Here is a 14,227-nt window from a genome sequence, read left to right on the forward strand (position 1 = left end):
ATCGTTATGTGACTAGATCAGTGTATTTTTCTGTATATGGGAGATTTTACTACAAGAGATTGAAATGAGTTTTGGCAGCATAACTGAATCAAAACTGAGAATGATTTGCTGCTATGTTATACTTCAAGAATAATTTGTAGTAATGTTAGGAGATCTGTCATATTTTGAATTAGTTTGAAATTCTGAAAGGTAAAAATACATACATTTAAAAAAATGCATTAAGAAGAATAAAAAGAAATGCATTGAAAGAAAGGCATATGAAAATTAACATACTGTTTAAAATTTTTCTTAAGTTAGAAGAACAAGGGGATCAATTCAAGACTTTGGAAGCACATACACTATGCAACTTCCACAAGCGTTTCTGTTATACTGAACAAAACAATATCCACAGGGCTAAAAAGAACATAAGCATCTCCAGTGCAGCAGGGACTTCAATTCCCAACTGCACAGAAACGAACACAGCTTATTTTCTTCTCCATGAATGTTTCCATTTTTCAGGAAGATTCAATAGAAACTTTACAGTCTGAATTAAAAGTAGCCTAATTATCACCCACTATGAAAATGTGTTTACAAATAAATAACTGTGCATGTATAAACTAGTAGTAACAAGTTCTGGATTTCAAAACATTTAGAGAAATATCTTGGCTCTTCAATGTAAGGTACAACATGTTGAGTAACTTCATATTTTCCTTTTGTTTTCCAAGATGACTTTTTCCCCTGATTTCAGCACTGATGGACATACTTCCAACAGTTTTCACATGTTCATCTAAAAAGTAAATCTGTTTGCCATAGTAAATTATGTAGATTGCAAATTGTTTAGCTGAAATTATATACTTCCTAAAATTGAATATTCAGTACTATATCAGAGACGTACATCAGCATATTGTATGATAAAGTGTCTCCGTTGTCCATCTGAAAACACAGAAAGGACATATTCACCAGGTTTCCCGTGGCTCTCTCGCACCAAGAAGTCTCCTTGCTGTTTTAACAGTTCCTGGGCTTCTATTCTTGGAATTGCACCATGATACCAGTCTTGCTCAGCCAATGGTTTCTCAGTGGTTGATATTACATCAAAGAACTTGAAAAAAAAATTTAAGAAAAATGTTACTTTAACAGTAGACTTTTAGAGTTTACTTTTGTATGAAAAGCATGATAAACAACAATAATTTGTATTTCTGAATCTAAATTACATATTTCTATTAACAGAAAAAAATCAAGGCTCTTACATTTACACAAAGCATACTGATCACCTTCTTTTGTATTACCTAAAAAATTAATATATAAAAAGTAGAAGTTAATGAAAACGTCCACAAAACCATGTAATATTTTTCTCTTGGCCTGCTATTTTTCTTAAACCAACTCTTTCTCACACATTCTGATGTGCTATTAACAATACAAAATGAACCATTTCTATACCCAGAAGATCCAGACAGAAACTTCTCAGGCATAAATATGTAAGAAATTGATTTATATGAAGCACTTGAATTTGACAAATTGTTTTCACATAATTTACCAATTGCATCCCAAATCAACTAATACCTCTATGAGATATTTTTCTGTACCACAGAATATACACCCGGGCATACTGTGCTTGTGAATAAGAGTTTCTGAAGGCACAAAGATTTCACGGAATTATTTTCACTGGATATAAATGGAAGGTCATTAGTTTTAACCTACAATTTCACATATTAATTTTAACAAGCTTACACTGTTTAAGAAAACACTGAGGAAAACTTTATATTTTTTTCAATTAGCACTTCAGATTTATTTGTTATGGTAGACAGACAAGTTCTTGCTTAAGCTCTATGTCATTCAAAATCATTTGTGCCAGAGCTTATAGAAATTCTCACTGCCAGAGCGGTAAAGCTCTGAACAAAATAACACAGTGCATACTGTATTGTGAGCTGAACAGGTTTGTGAATGTGTCCCAGGCAAGTCTGCTGAACTGCATTTTAGATAACTCTCAGAGTGGGAATGAACAGACACAAAGAAAGGGAATCGCAGAATTACTTGTTTCTAAGTAACTGTAATATTTTAGCACTTTACTATGAACGTTTCTGATATAAAAATGCCTTTGTGGGTTCCTAGCTGCTTTTCTAAGGCATACCTCAAAAAGTCTAGTTTAGTCCAGGATCTTGATGGAAAACTGGAGAACATAAATTTAAGAGCCTGACAGAGCCTTATATTCTCAGACACTGACACTGGGACGTAGAGCCCAGAGCCTGCATCAGGGATAATTTCAAACATGAGATTTGAGGCCACCATTTTATTCAGTAGACTCATCACTATAAAGAGCATGCTCTGTCACAGCTTTTGCTCTATTACAGATTCAGAGTTAGGAAGGACTAAAAAAAACTTGAAGAGAAAATGCACGGTCAGAGTTTTTTAGGAGTAAACAAAGTACTCCAAGGTACTCTGTTTATCAACATAGTGAACTACTAAAAGCCCAAGATACAGTTTGGCCAAGAAGGCAGTCAGGTATTTCTATTTCATCAACAGTTAAATACATCTCAGATCAGAGCTGTCTGCCACTGCTAAATTACACTAAATCATTCACTTTTAGAAATTCCTCAAAGAAAAAACAAGCTTTCAGAATATTAATGTTTTAAGGATAAAAGGACAGTTCAGGGTTAATAAACTACTTCCTGGTCTTCACAAAAGAAGGTTAAACAAAAAATGATTTGACATGCAACTTGTTTTATAGCTTGCTAAAGAGAAAGCCATCAGATAATAACACCTGCATACATTCAAACTGAGTAAAATCCAAGTCACTGTTCAGACAATCATGATGACGTCCCAAAATAAAACATCTTAGAAACTTTTATGACAGAAAAAAAGCTTATGGAAGAACTTCAGAGCATTTTAGACATTGCTAACTATGACACTGTTTATGACACTGTCATCAATCTTCCTCCTTCTTTTAATTGGTTAAACTAATATTTATTACTTCAGAATGAAACAGTGAAAATTCTACAAGGTATTCTCTACTACTGTCTCCTACCTTACATTACCTTTACTTTTTGTCATATAATATGGGGCAGCCATAAGCAAGGTGGTTTCTCTGATGAAACAAGCAGCAATTATTTGTGTTTTGAGTGTTATTAAAATTACTTTATTTTTATGAAAAACATAATTCACCCTGACTGGCTAAGAAAGAAAACATAGCTAAAAGCCCAGAAAGAACAGTGCAAATGCAAGATATATAATCATTTTAATATTGACTTCAACTCAGTTTACACCACTTAGTGCTAACATTTCCACTGCATTTTATGCTTAAAACTAAATGGTTTAAATACAAGAATAAATACAAGAAAGATTAGTCTTTAAGGAAAAAAAGCTACCTGCACAAAATTAAATTACCATCTCTTCTCTTTACTGGATTTAAATATCAGTAAGTAACTGAATATGACTAATTGGATACCTAAAAGAACACGTTTGCATTCTAAGCGTCAGTCTTTTACAATTTCACTTGGGGGATGAGATCTCTTGATCATTTGTGTATCCACACTTACAGGAGCACTTAGTGATTCAACAACTTAAATAAAGAAATATTTTTCTAACATTTTGTCCTTAATTTGACTGGAAGCTAAAAATAAACAATTAACAAAATCACACAAAGGATGGACTCACACTGTCAAATTTCTATGCTCCCACCCAATCCCTCCTTTTTTTTGTCTTTTATTTTTCCTTCAAGATTTTCCATATTTTGCTCATGGGTTATTTGACGGCGGAGGAGGGCTGGTGTGTGTGTGCCTTTATATACCTTCATCACACTTTGCCTTCTGAAAGGAGGAATATATGAGGAAATTTCACTTCCTGAGATGAGGGAAATGCCCTTATATACTTCATCATGCTCCTCATGGAGCTAGTACTGCCCTCTTTACCACTAAGCCCCCTTCTTTCTCCCTGTGTAACAATCCATTGAAACAGCAGTTTTTCTCCAACGGTAAAACGAAGCAGTCCCCAGCTGCTGCCCTTAGCCAAGAAAAAAATGAGCAATGGGCAGAGCATTATTTTTAACTTCAAAAAATGATATATTATTCCTGTACGCTGTCAATAAAAGAAAATAATAATAATGGGAATTATATTTTATTAAACTAATAGCTTATTTATATTGCATTTTCACATACATTCTGCGCTCAAACTGTGTACTTCATTATTTTGCATCTTTAGGCAAACAAAAGATTTTGTCAAAAATTTTTTTCTCTTAGTGTAAAAGAGGGGTACAGACACAGATGAGAAAGTGAAGAAATAAATTTTGGTTGATAATTTGAGACAATTCCCTATGGAATATCCTGCCCTTAGCCTCAGTGTACTTGGCTCCTTCCCACATGCTGATACACCATATGAAAACAACATTAATGCTACCTATGAATCTATAAACAATAAAAAAAGCCATCCTATTAACAATAGCAGATGTCTGTGCCAAGCTCAAATGCCACAGTTACAAAAAATAGGCACAAGGGCAGAAGGTGGCATTCATGATGCAATTTGTTCAGACTTTTCGTTCAGTTCATTCATAGCACTGCATTACAGGTATGTGGAAGTTGACCCTTTTCTTGTGTTTTCTCTCTTCAGTTGATTAAACTGAAGTCTCTTGCTATTATAGTAAACTGGCTTCCATTTTGTCCAAGAGAAGCCACTTGAACAAACCTTGTTGGTTTATCTTCAAACTGAAGTTTTTTCCTATATCACCTCTTCCCTTCTCAGTCTGAGAACATGTAAATCATTTAAGTGCCAGCACATAAGTAACAGTTAAACTCCTGGCTGATTTTGCAAGCACACAGTTTCTCTACAACTTTCTTCAAATGACATAAAAAATAATTGCTTTCTCTATTTACACACAAAATTCAGGTTCTCCCACTAATTAAATACAGGATGGTGTTTTCAGAATAGCACTGCATTTAACAAGATATTGCTCCACTTCTAAAGTTTCAATATACTTAAAACATATAATATGAAAACAGGTAGTTAACATCACAATTTTAAACTATATGCTGTAAGAGGATCAGCACTAGTCCGTTTCCTACTATATTTCAAGATAATTTTTTAATTTAAAAAAATAACAAATTATTTTATGTATGTTATACCTTCAATAATCAATTTGTTAACTTCACTGATTCATAATAAGTTTTAAGTACCAGTTTACATATTTAGCAGTAAGCACGGTTATGCAACTGTCAGCAGGAAAAAGCCAAGCAGCTAACCACATTAAGAGCTAAGTACTAATTTGCGAAGCAAATTTTCACTGTATATGCATGGTTAGCTTTTCTAACACACAAGAAATTGCTAAATCAAAACACAAAGCAAAACTGATTGGTTTACAGGATAGGTAATCAAAAGTACACTTGTTACTCGGGTTTTGCTTTCTGCCTCAAATGACCCAATTCTGATCCTACTTCTCTTAAACATATTCCAAGGCTTCAGCAATCCTACCTACCATGTACCTACACCCAGGTTTATACCAACTTCCATGGAATTAACAGTGATATAGATTGGAACTAAGACCAAAATGAGGCGGATAGGTTATTCAAAATGACACTTTAATTAAAGCCAATGAAATTTTGACATTGACTTCCTGTGATTTCCTCTTTAAGGATAATAAGGATTTAATCTTTAAAATAAATGTTTTATCTTGACCCTCTTCTTGAAATTTTTTCTCTTTCAATTTTTGTCTGAAGTACTTTTAAGTAGTATTTTTATTTTTTTAAAAAAATCATAACAAGTTCTATAATACATAGACAAAATTAAAGGCTATTTCTCACCTACATAAAGAACAGAGGTAAACAGCAATGTACATTTTAACATGCATTTATTATGAAATGTTCCACTTTTACATAAATTAGAAATTTTATAAATGAAACATCATGATAAGGTGGAGATTTTTTTTTTTATAATATTTTAGCAGGGGTTTTCCTACTATTTTTCAAATATTTAATGTAATGTTGACATTTCTCATAGGAAAATCCTTCCTGTCCTAATTTTATCTCATTATGATATTTATTATTCTATTCCTTTATCACTATATACAATTTTCCTATGTATACATGTGTGCACATATATATATATACATATATGTAATTGTAATCTCTTCCACACGTTCTGAATATTGTTTAGCTTAAATAAAGTTCACTGGGTCCTTTAATGAGTCCTTGGATGCAGCCCTGCAGCATAAAATAGAAGGCCCATTCATTCTGAAGTTTTCTCAACAAAAACTATTTTGAGCTAATGTTTCAGGTCACAAGATCATATTTAAAAGGCAGTTTTAAAACGTTTTTTAAATTTTGCCCAAGTTTTTATGGGTTTGTTTTTTCATTTGGTATTTGGTTTGAGATTTTTTGGGAGCTGGTTTTTACAGGGTTTTGTTGGGAGGGCTGGGATGATCACACATTCCATTTTAGGAAAACTTGGAAGGTTTTCAAGTAAAATCTGACATCTTGGTAAGCAGGTGCTCATGCATTTGAACCAGTCTTGCAAGGTTCTACATGAAAACAGAGGTAATACAAAAGACATAAGTTTCTCTATCCATTAGGGAACAAGAACAAAAGCCAACTAGAAGTAAGAGACACTCAAGAACTGTTTTCAGTGGTGACTAAGTAAGAGGTATAATCGTAATTACTTAAATAGTACCAGTTACTGAGGAAGAAGAAGTAGCAGTAATAGTAATAATAATGATGTGCTGATATACCGGTACCTTTAAAACAAATATGGGGAATACAGCTATTGCTGTATTGTGTAAAAATTGCATGACCATCAGAGCTACTACAGAATAACATAATACACTGCATTTTCAGTCAATCAGACTCACTGGGAAGAGTACTTTTAAAATTATAGTACCAGTCTAGGAGCTCCAAAGAATATAGAAATTCTTCTCTTTCCCTAAAGTGCAACAAGTTGTCCTATATACTATTATGCCATGATATTATCATGTCTGCTGATCAATCAGAAAAGTGTTTTTATAACATTAGTTTAATGTAATTGTTGTCCATGTAGATGGAAACGCATGGTGCCTCACAAAAAAAACCCAATCATATTTAAGCTGTAAAAATAACAGAATATAGTATAACACCACATTACTGTTACTACTTACCGACGATGAGCCCAACATGGATTTTGGAGACCTTATAATTCCAGCTATGGAATGACGTATAGTGTCAAATCTTGAGACTTTGTCCTTCTTGTCCTGGGAGAAAAAGTCAGTGAAAACAGGCAAATCAGTATGCTAACTGACTTATTGGAGAACATGGAATGTAAACTGTATTTTATTTAAAAGACAGAGGCTAAGCCCCTACTGGTACAAACCAGTAAGTGTCAACATCAGTGGGATTAAGTTAACTCATATCAATTTAAACACTGACAAATTCTATAATTCCTTAAATGTTTCATGCAATTATTTTAAGTACCACTATTGTTAACTATAAAGACAAAAGAAATTCTTTTGTACCCTAAAAACAAAGGACATAATTCTCAGTTCTCCTGAAATACTTATTATTTTAAAAGGACACTGATTTGAAACTATATAATAAAAAAAAGTCCACATAGTAAACCTCAAAAATATGTATGTACATTACCCTTACAGGTTTGTTTTTTTCCTTTTATTAACATTCTTTTCTAACAATACACTGCATTGTAAATATTAGTACCAATCAGTGCGAATTACAGGATCCATTAGTTTTCTGGCACTACCGTAAACTATACATGCAGCCACCATCTAGATTCTAAATTCTGTAAGAAGGCGGCTCTATCTGGAACACTGAAACAGCATTTAAGCATCCCTACTTCAGCATAATACAATGTAAATTCCAAGATGCTCGTAACTTGTCTATTCTAAAAGCTGTATATTTCTTAATCTTTGACTTGCCATCAGCTCTCAAAATTAATATCAAGTATCTTTCAAAAAATACAAAAATGTATTTTTCACACTGACAAGCTGAGTTCATTGCTTGTAAATCACCCTTAGAAACAGCCAAGATAATTATGAGTAGTTGAAAAGTAATTAAACCTGAAGCAGACTCTTTAACAACCTCATTCTAATTAGCTCTAGGTTACCTAAACTGTAAGAAACTGATAATGGAGACAGACTACAACTGTTTGGCAATGTCACCAAAAAAACTTGCTTCCAAGTTCAGGACGTACACCCTTGACTGAAGAAACTGAAAATCTGATCATGTAATAAACGAAGCTTCCACTCATTCCAGAACTTCCAAATAAAAAACAAAATCTATTAATTCTCTATACAGAATATACCAGTGTTTGAAAATGACTCCCAAACACAATTTAGCTTACAGGATATAGGGTTAAACATTGTCTTGGTCAAATAAATTTATTTATTTGGTAGCAAAATTCTGCAATGTGCCTTGATTTGTAAGCTGTGAAAAAAAAAGTGCAAAAACCAGGCAAGTAGTCAAAACACCAAGTAGGGACATACTCATTACTATGTGTGCACTTACCTATCAATAACATTTTTATTCCTTTTATCAGACTCAAGTAATATTGTATGTATGTAAATAAAAAACTTTGTGCTGAGACCTGCTTTTTATTTTTATAAAATTGATGAGTTAAACTGGCTACAGACACACCAAAAAAACTTATGTCATTAACACCAGGGGGACAGAGAGTCTAATTTCACTTGCATGCTGGGTGTGGAATGATCCACTCATTTCACACACCTCTTCAGAAGTGAGCCCTGAGATTTAACTGTAATTAAATGTATATTTTTTGTACGACAGATAAAATAAGTTATCGAAAGAAGCTACACTTCCACTAAACAAACTCAGGAGCATCCTTTCTATTTTACACTAATAGCGTGCTTATCTAGTGACAACATCAAACTGCCAGTAGGATTCTACATTCACCAGTTTGTCCTTATCGAAAAATGTTTTTAACAAGAGGGTTACTCAAAGAGGGTACTCTGAGTACCAGAAAGACTCATGGACTGGGCCCCACTAGCAGACTTTGATAAGCACCGCCAAATGATATATAGAGGCTAATAGTCACATTAATAGAGTAAGCATTAAAATGGAGATTTATGGGATAAACTTTGGCTTTGTTCAAAATATAGTGCATGCCCTGTTCAAACTGCAATACATTTTTAAACACTTTGGTATTTTCACAGAACTTTCCCTCTGACATACTGAAACCACTCTCTATCTTACAGCAATGAAGACTCATCATTTATCTGCACAACAGGCATTATTAACACAACTGTAGCCCCTACTGAGTTTATTCTGTTTAAGAATTTTTAGGGCAATGCAAATAAATCTGAAGAGCAGGAACAGTGGTCTTATAGTGGGTTTTTTTTTGTCATTGCCCAGCTGCAGACCCCCTTAGAAAAACCCATTAGATCTTGCAGGAAACCAGTTTTCATTGAGAACAGTATATTCACCAGTGTGAAGAGGGTTTTTTTTTATGCATATTAGGCATATTTTTTTCGTAATCTGGTATAATAATACAGTCCAGCCTGGAAAGGAATTAGGAGTTCTGCATCAGGGATGCTGTAGCGATCATTATGAAGTAGCAGGCTTGCTAGCATACACAATGCAGCTACTAAAACGTTTTGGCTGACTCAGTTTCATTTTGATTTAAATGAATTACTTTCAGAGATATTACCAAAATGGTAGCATGATTTGTCACTTCCTTTATTTTATACAACACCAATTTCATCAAAAAGAAAACTAATCTGTGGGCCATAATATTTTATGCAATGACTGAATTACTGCAGAATAAACCGTAGTTTACCATTAGGAAGGTAGATATGTATGAAAATATATACTGTCATTAGAGGGCATTTTTAATCTACTTCTTTGACTCCGATCAAATGTACCTGTGGCACGAGAATACATCATACAAGGAACTGTGAAAAATGCATTGACTGGTATTTCCCTTTTAGGACTAGCCATATTTCTAATCACTGTCCAGAATGAATTAAAGTGAATCTCCACCAGACTTGGAACTGACACTTAGAACAGGTCATGAATTTTCTACTCATTGGTCAGGTACACCTAGCAAAACTGCTGAAAATCCAACTACTTACTCTGGAATGATGCAAGACTGATGAACTTCTATACGGAATACAAACAGCTGTTTTATGGGTGGGACTTCTCGTCATTACCCACTTTGGTAAATAATGCAAAGCCTTAATGCTTTTCTTTCCAAAGAATATAAAAAGTATTTACTAAGACAAATAACTCTTTCATTGAATAACTGATTGACAGCAATTACTTGTAGCAATCAGATGAGAACATTCGGTTGTATTTTATAAGCAATGAGTTTGGGACACAGCAGTGTTACAATTCTTTCACAAAACAAGGAACGCTGAAACCCTGTTCCTAGTTGTTTACACCTCAGCCAGCGTTTTTGTTCCAGTTCTCTTTTTCCTTCTTAATAGTCAGAACAATCAGCTCTTTTAAAGAGATGTTCTATCAGAAGATAACCACTCCAGTGCTCCTAATTTTACTTTCCATTTTTGTGTTCTGTACAAGATTCAGAGAGGAAAAATAAAGCATAAGAACCCAAAAAGAAGTGCAGGATTCAGGCCAGCTGAAAAACACGAGTGAACCACTCTCTATTTTGCTTGAGGATTTCCTCAGGTGCATCTCTATATCTGATATACAGAAAGTCGAGCTTCTGTGTTTCTTATGTTCACTCTGGGGGATCTTGTGCATCATGAGTTCCTAACCATTTTAATGGATTTTCCACAGAATTTATCTTCCATGGTAATGCACTACAACTGTTAGGGTCCTATGGACAAAAAACTCCCTTTTGCCAGATATACAGTTCTGTCATTGGGCAAAATCACCACAGATCTTAGAGAGCATGAAAAATAGTACAATACACCCAGAACTGTGACACAATCAAAATGACAGGCCATAAGAATCATATTTGCAACGGTATTTCGAATGAACATGCACAAGAAAAAGCAAAGACAGGGGAAAAGATTTTGCTTAAATTGAACTGCATAAACGTAAAAGCACAAAAGAGCTTTTTAGCTGTATAAATCCAGAAAAATGGCTGTATCTTAGACATTATAGTAGAAGAAAAATAATCTATACTCTTTTTAGAAAAGCAAGGAATGTAGAAACTGGAGAGACAGCTAAGATAAAGATAAAACAGAATTAATGCTTCTGAGGGACAGGGAAATAGTAACAATCTCTCTACTGATCCAAATGTGGAAGATTAACAATAAGAGGGACAACAGACAATGTAGCATATATTGAATATTGCTAAAAACACTGGCCAGGCATGTATATATAGGTGATATAAATAGGCCAATACTTTTAAATATTATTCCATGCGAAGAAAGACTGCCTAATGAGAAAGATATGAACCATCAGCATGGATACAGAAGTTGAATGTGGGCTTGCAAATGAAATTAGAGAACCTTCACAGGGAATTTAGAGGAAACACGAGGAGGACTCTCCAACTGAAAGAGAAAACATTCTCAGAAGAAAAGGAGATTTCAATTAGAAAACATAATCAGTGATAACTAGAAGATGAGCATGATAGTACTGTTTCTGAGGGTTAGGGAACTAGTCCTCAGAGATTTTTGATGAAAACTATTTCAGTACAGTACAAGAGCTCTAAGATAAAACCAGAAGGGAGGAATTCCTGGTAATTATTGCAAATGATATGTTCAATGAACTTACAGATAAAAAAGACACCAGACAGTATCTACCAGAGCAATTAAGATGCTCTCCTTTTCATAAAGTGAATGCTAGCTTCATTTCTGGTTTGAAGATACAATTTCCCTGATGAAAAAGGTGCCAGAACAACATTCATCTTAAGGTTTCAAATTTAGATAATGAGGAGAACAAGGAAATTTTTTTTGCTTTTAGAAGGCTATAGATGTCTGGCATGAGTTCTGTGATTTACAAGCAAGAATTCTTCAAAGAAGCAGTAGACAAAATAATTTTCTAAAAATGATCCTCTGCATTAGTCACTTCAGCAGTGGAAATTAAAAGTTACTTAGGACAGGCCCCAAAACCATGTAATAAACTTAGACTATGGCAGTAACTCAGTCCTGGATATCAATGAGTGGATATACTAGCAACAAAATTTTTGTCTGCCTATTTTATCAGTATTAGGCCATTCTAAAGGATATGTACATGCTGACATATATTAAAATCTTAACATACAGTAGAACATATCTGATTTCTGATCTATGATTTAATTTCAGAAATAATACTAATCTCATGCCTTAAAAGGCTTTTTTTTTTTCCTTCCTCATCCATGACAGAACTGGGTATCTCAGAAAGACCAAGTGAAGAATCATGCTATCTTTACTAAACAAAACAGGGTATTTTAAACTATTAACACGGTGTTCACACACAGAATGACTTGATGGCTATTCACCAGAATCAGACGAACTGATTATTTAAGCTGAGCAGATCATCTGTGTTTGGAGCACCTTCCCAGAATTAATACTATGCATTTGCTTAGTTTGCTGTTGTAGGTATCTAGAATTTGGAGCAGCACTTTGCAGAGCCATGAAGATGTCATATAGTTATTAAAAATTAAAACATTCAAAGCTGATTAAAACTATCTCACATACACAGTGAAACCTATTAAACGCAGCTATTAAAAAATAATTTTTTTATAAGGTAACATTTTCTGTTTTAAACACAAGTAACACCTTCCAAAGCAGCAGAAACAATGCAAAATTGACATACACATATAATAAAATACTGCACTGGATGTAAATTAATGCTCCACCTTCTGGATTGCAGGAGGCAGCCTGAAAACCAAGACTTATTAGTGAGAAATTTAACAGCTATATTTTCTCAGACCAAAGACAGATTTCAGTCCATTCCAGTGGCCTAACAGCCTGTAAGAAAAAGAGAATGATAATTCTTCAGAGCATATCTTTGTCCTCTGAAGGTCTTTGATGCCCTAGTAGTGTAAGATGTGATGTAAGATGACATGCAACAGTCGTGGAAGGATTTTTCTTCCACAATTTTTTTAAGCTGCTTTCAATACTTGGCCCAGTCCTGTTCAACATATTCATCAATGACCTGGAGGAGGGGACAGAGGGTATCCTCAGCAAGTTCGCTGATGATACCAAACTGGGAGGGGTGGCTGACACTCCAGAGGGCTGTGCTGCCATCCAGCGTGACCTGGACAGGCTGAAGAGCTGGGCAGAGAAGAACCTAATCAAGTTCAACAAGGACAAATGTAAGGTCCTGCACCTGGGGAGGAAGAACCCCAGGCACCAATATAAGTGAGGGGTGGATCTTCTGGAAACCACTACTGAGGAGAAGGATCTGGTCCTGGTGGACACCAAACTTTCCATGAGCCAGCAATGTGCCCTTGCCGCCAAGAGGGCCAATGGGATCCTGGGCTGCACAGGGAAGCGTGTGACCGGTAGGTCGAGGGAGGTCATTCTGTCCCCCTACTCTGAACTGGTGAGGCCACAACTGGAATACTGCATCCAGTTCTGGGCTCCCCAGTTCAAGAGGGACAGGGAACTACTGGAGAGAGTCCAATGCAGAGCAACTGGGATGATTAAGGGATTGGAGCATCTCCCTTATGAGGAAAGGCTCAAAGAGCTGGGGCTCCTTAGCCTGGAGAAGAGAAGGCTGAGGGGAGACCTTATCTATGTTTACAAGCACCTAAAGAGTGGGTTGAAGGCTGTTGGAGCCGGACTCTCTTCAGTGGTTCCCAGTGACAGGACGAGGGGCAACGGACACAAGCGGGAACATTGGAAGTTCCATTCAAATATGAGGAAGAACTTCTTTACGGTGAGGGTGACAGAGCACTGGAACAGGCTGCTCAGGGAGGTTGCGGAGTCCCCTTCTCTGGAGATTTTCAAGACGCACATTGATACAGTCCTGAGTGACGTGCTCTGGGCAATCCTGCTTTGGCAGGGGAGTTGGACTGGATGATCTCGAGAGGTCCCCTCCAACTCCGACAATTCCACGATTCCGCGAAACTATTACAACCCACAGCTATAGCAACCAGTTGCACAACTTAATTACATGTTTTTGAAGATAACTTTTGTCTGCTTGCTTTGAATCATCTGCCTACTGTAGTTATTTATTGGCCCCTACTTCTTGCTTATGAACAGACAGTGAACAATCATTAGTCCCTATTCACTTTCCACACACCACCCAACACCCACCAACACACTGTATACATCTTTATCACATTCCCCTTCAGTCTGTTTTTTCAAGTCTAAAAAGCCTAATCTACTTATTTGTTAATTCTACAGAAGCTCCTCCACATATCTGAG

General features: G+C 35.3%; 1 protein-coding gene across 1 annotated transcript in view; it reads right to left on the minus strand.

The window, feature by feature from the left end:
- Nucleotides 1-14,227, minus strand: part of FER (fer (fps/fes related) tyrosine kinase) — a 178,899-nt gene that overhangs the window by 94,881 nt on the left and 69,791 nt on the right. Inside the window, exons 11-12 of the mRNA XM_014951487.1 lie at nucleotides 7,091-7,183; nucleotides 875-1,078 (exon numbers count right to left, since the gene is read on the minus strand). Coding sequence (XP_014806973.1) covers nucleotides 875-1,078; nucleotides 7,091-7,183 — 297 coding nt within the window. The remainder of the gene's footprint in view (nucleotides 1-874; nucleotides 1,079-7,090; nucleotides 7,184-14,227) is intronic.

The sequence above is a fragment of the Calidris pugnax genome, unplaced genomic scaffold (genome assembly GCF_001431845.1).
Source record: "Calidris pugnax isolate Ruff unplaced genomic scaffold, ASM143184v1 scaffold148, whole genome shotgun sequence".
NCBI lineage: Eukaryota > Metazoa > Chordata > Aves > Charadriiformes > Scolopacidae > Calidris > Calidris pugnax.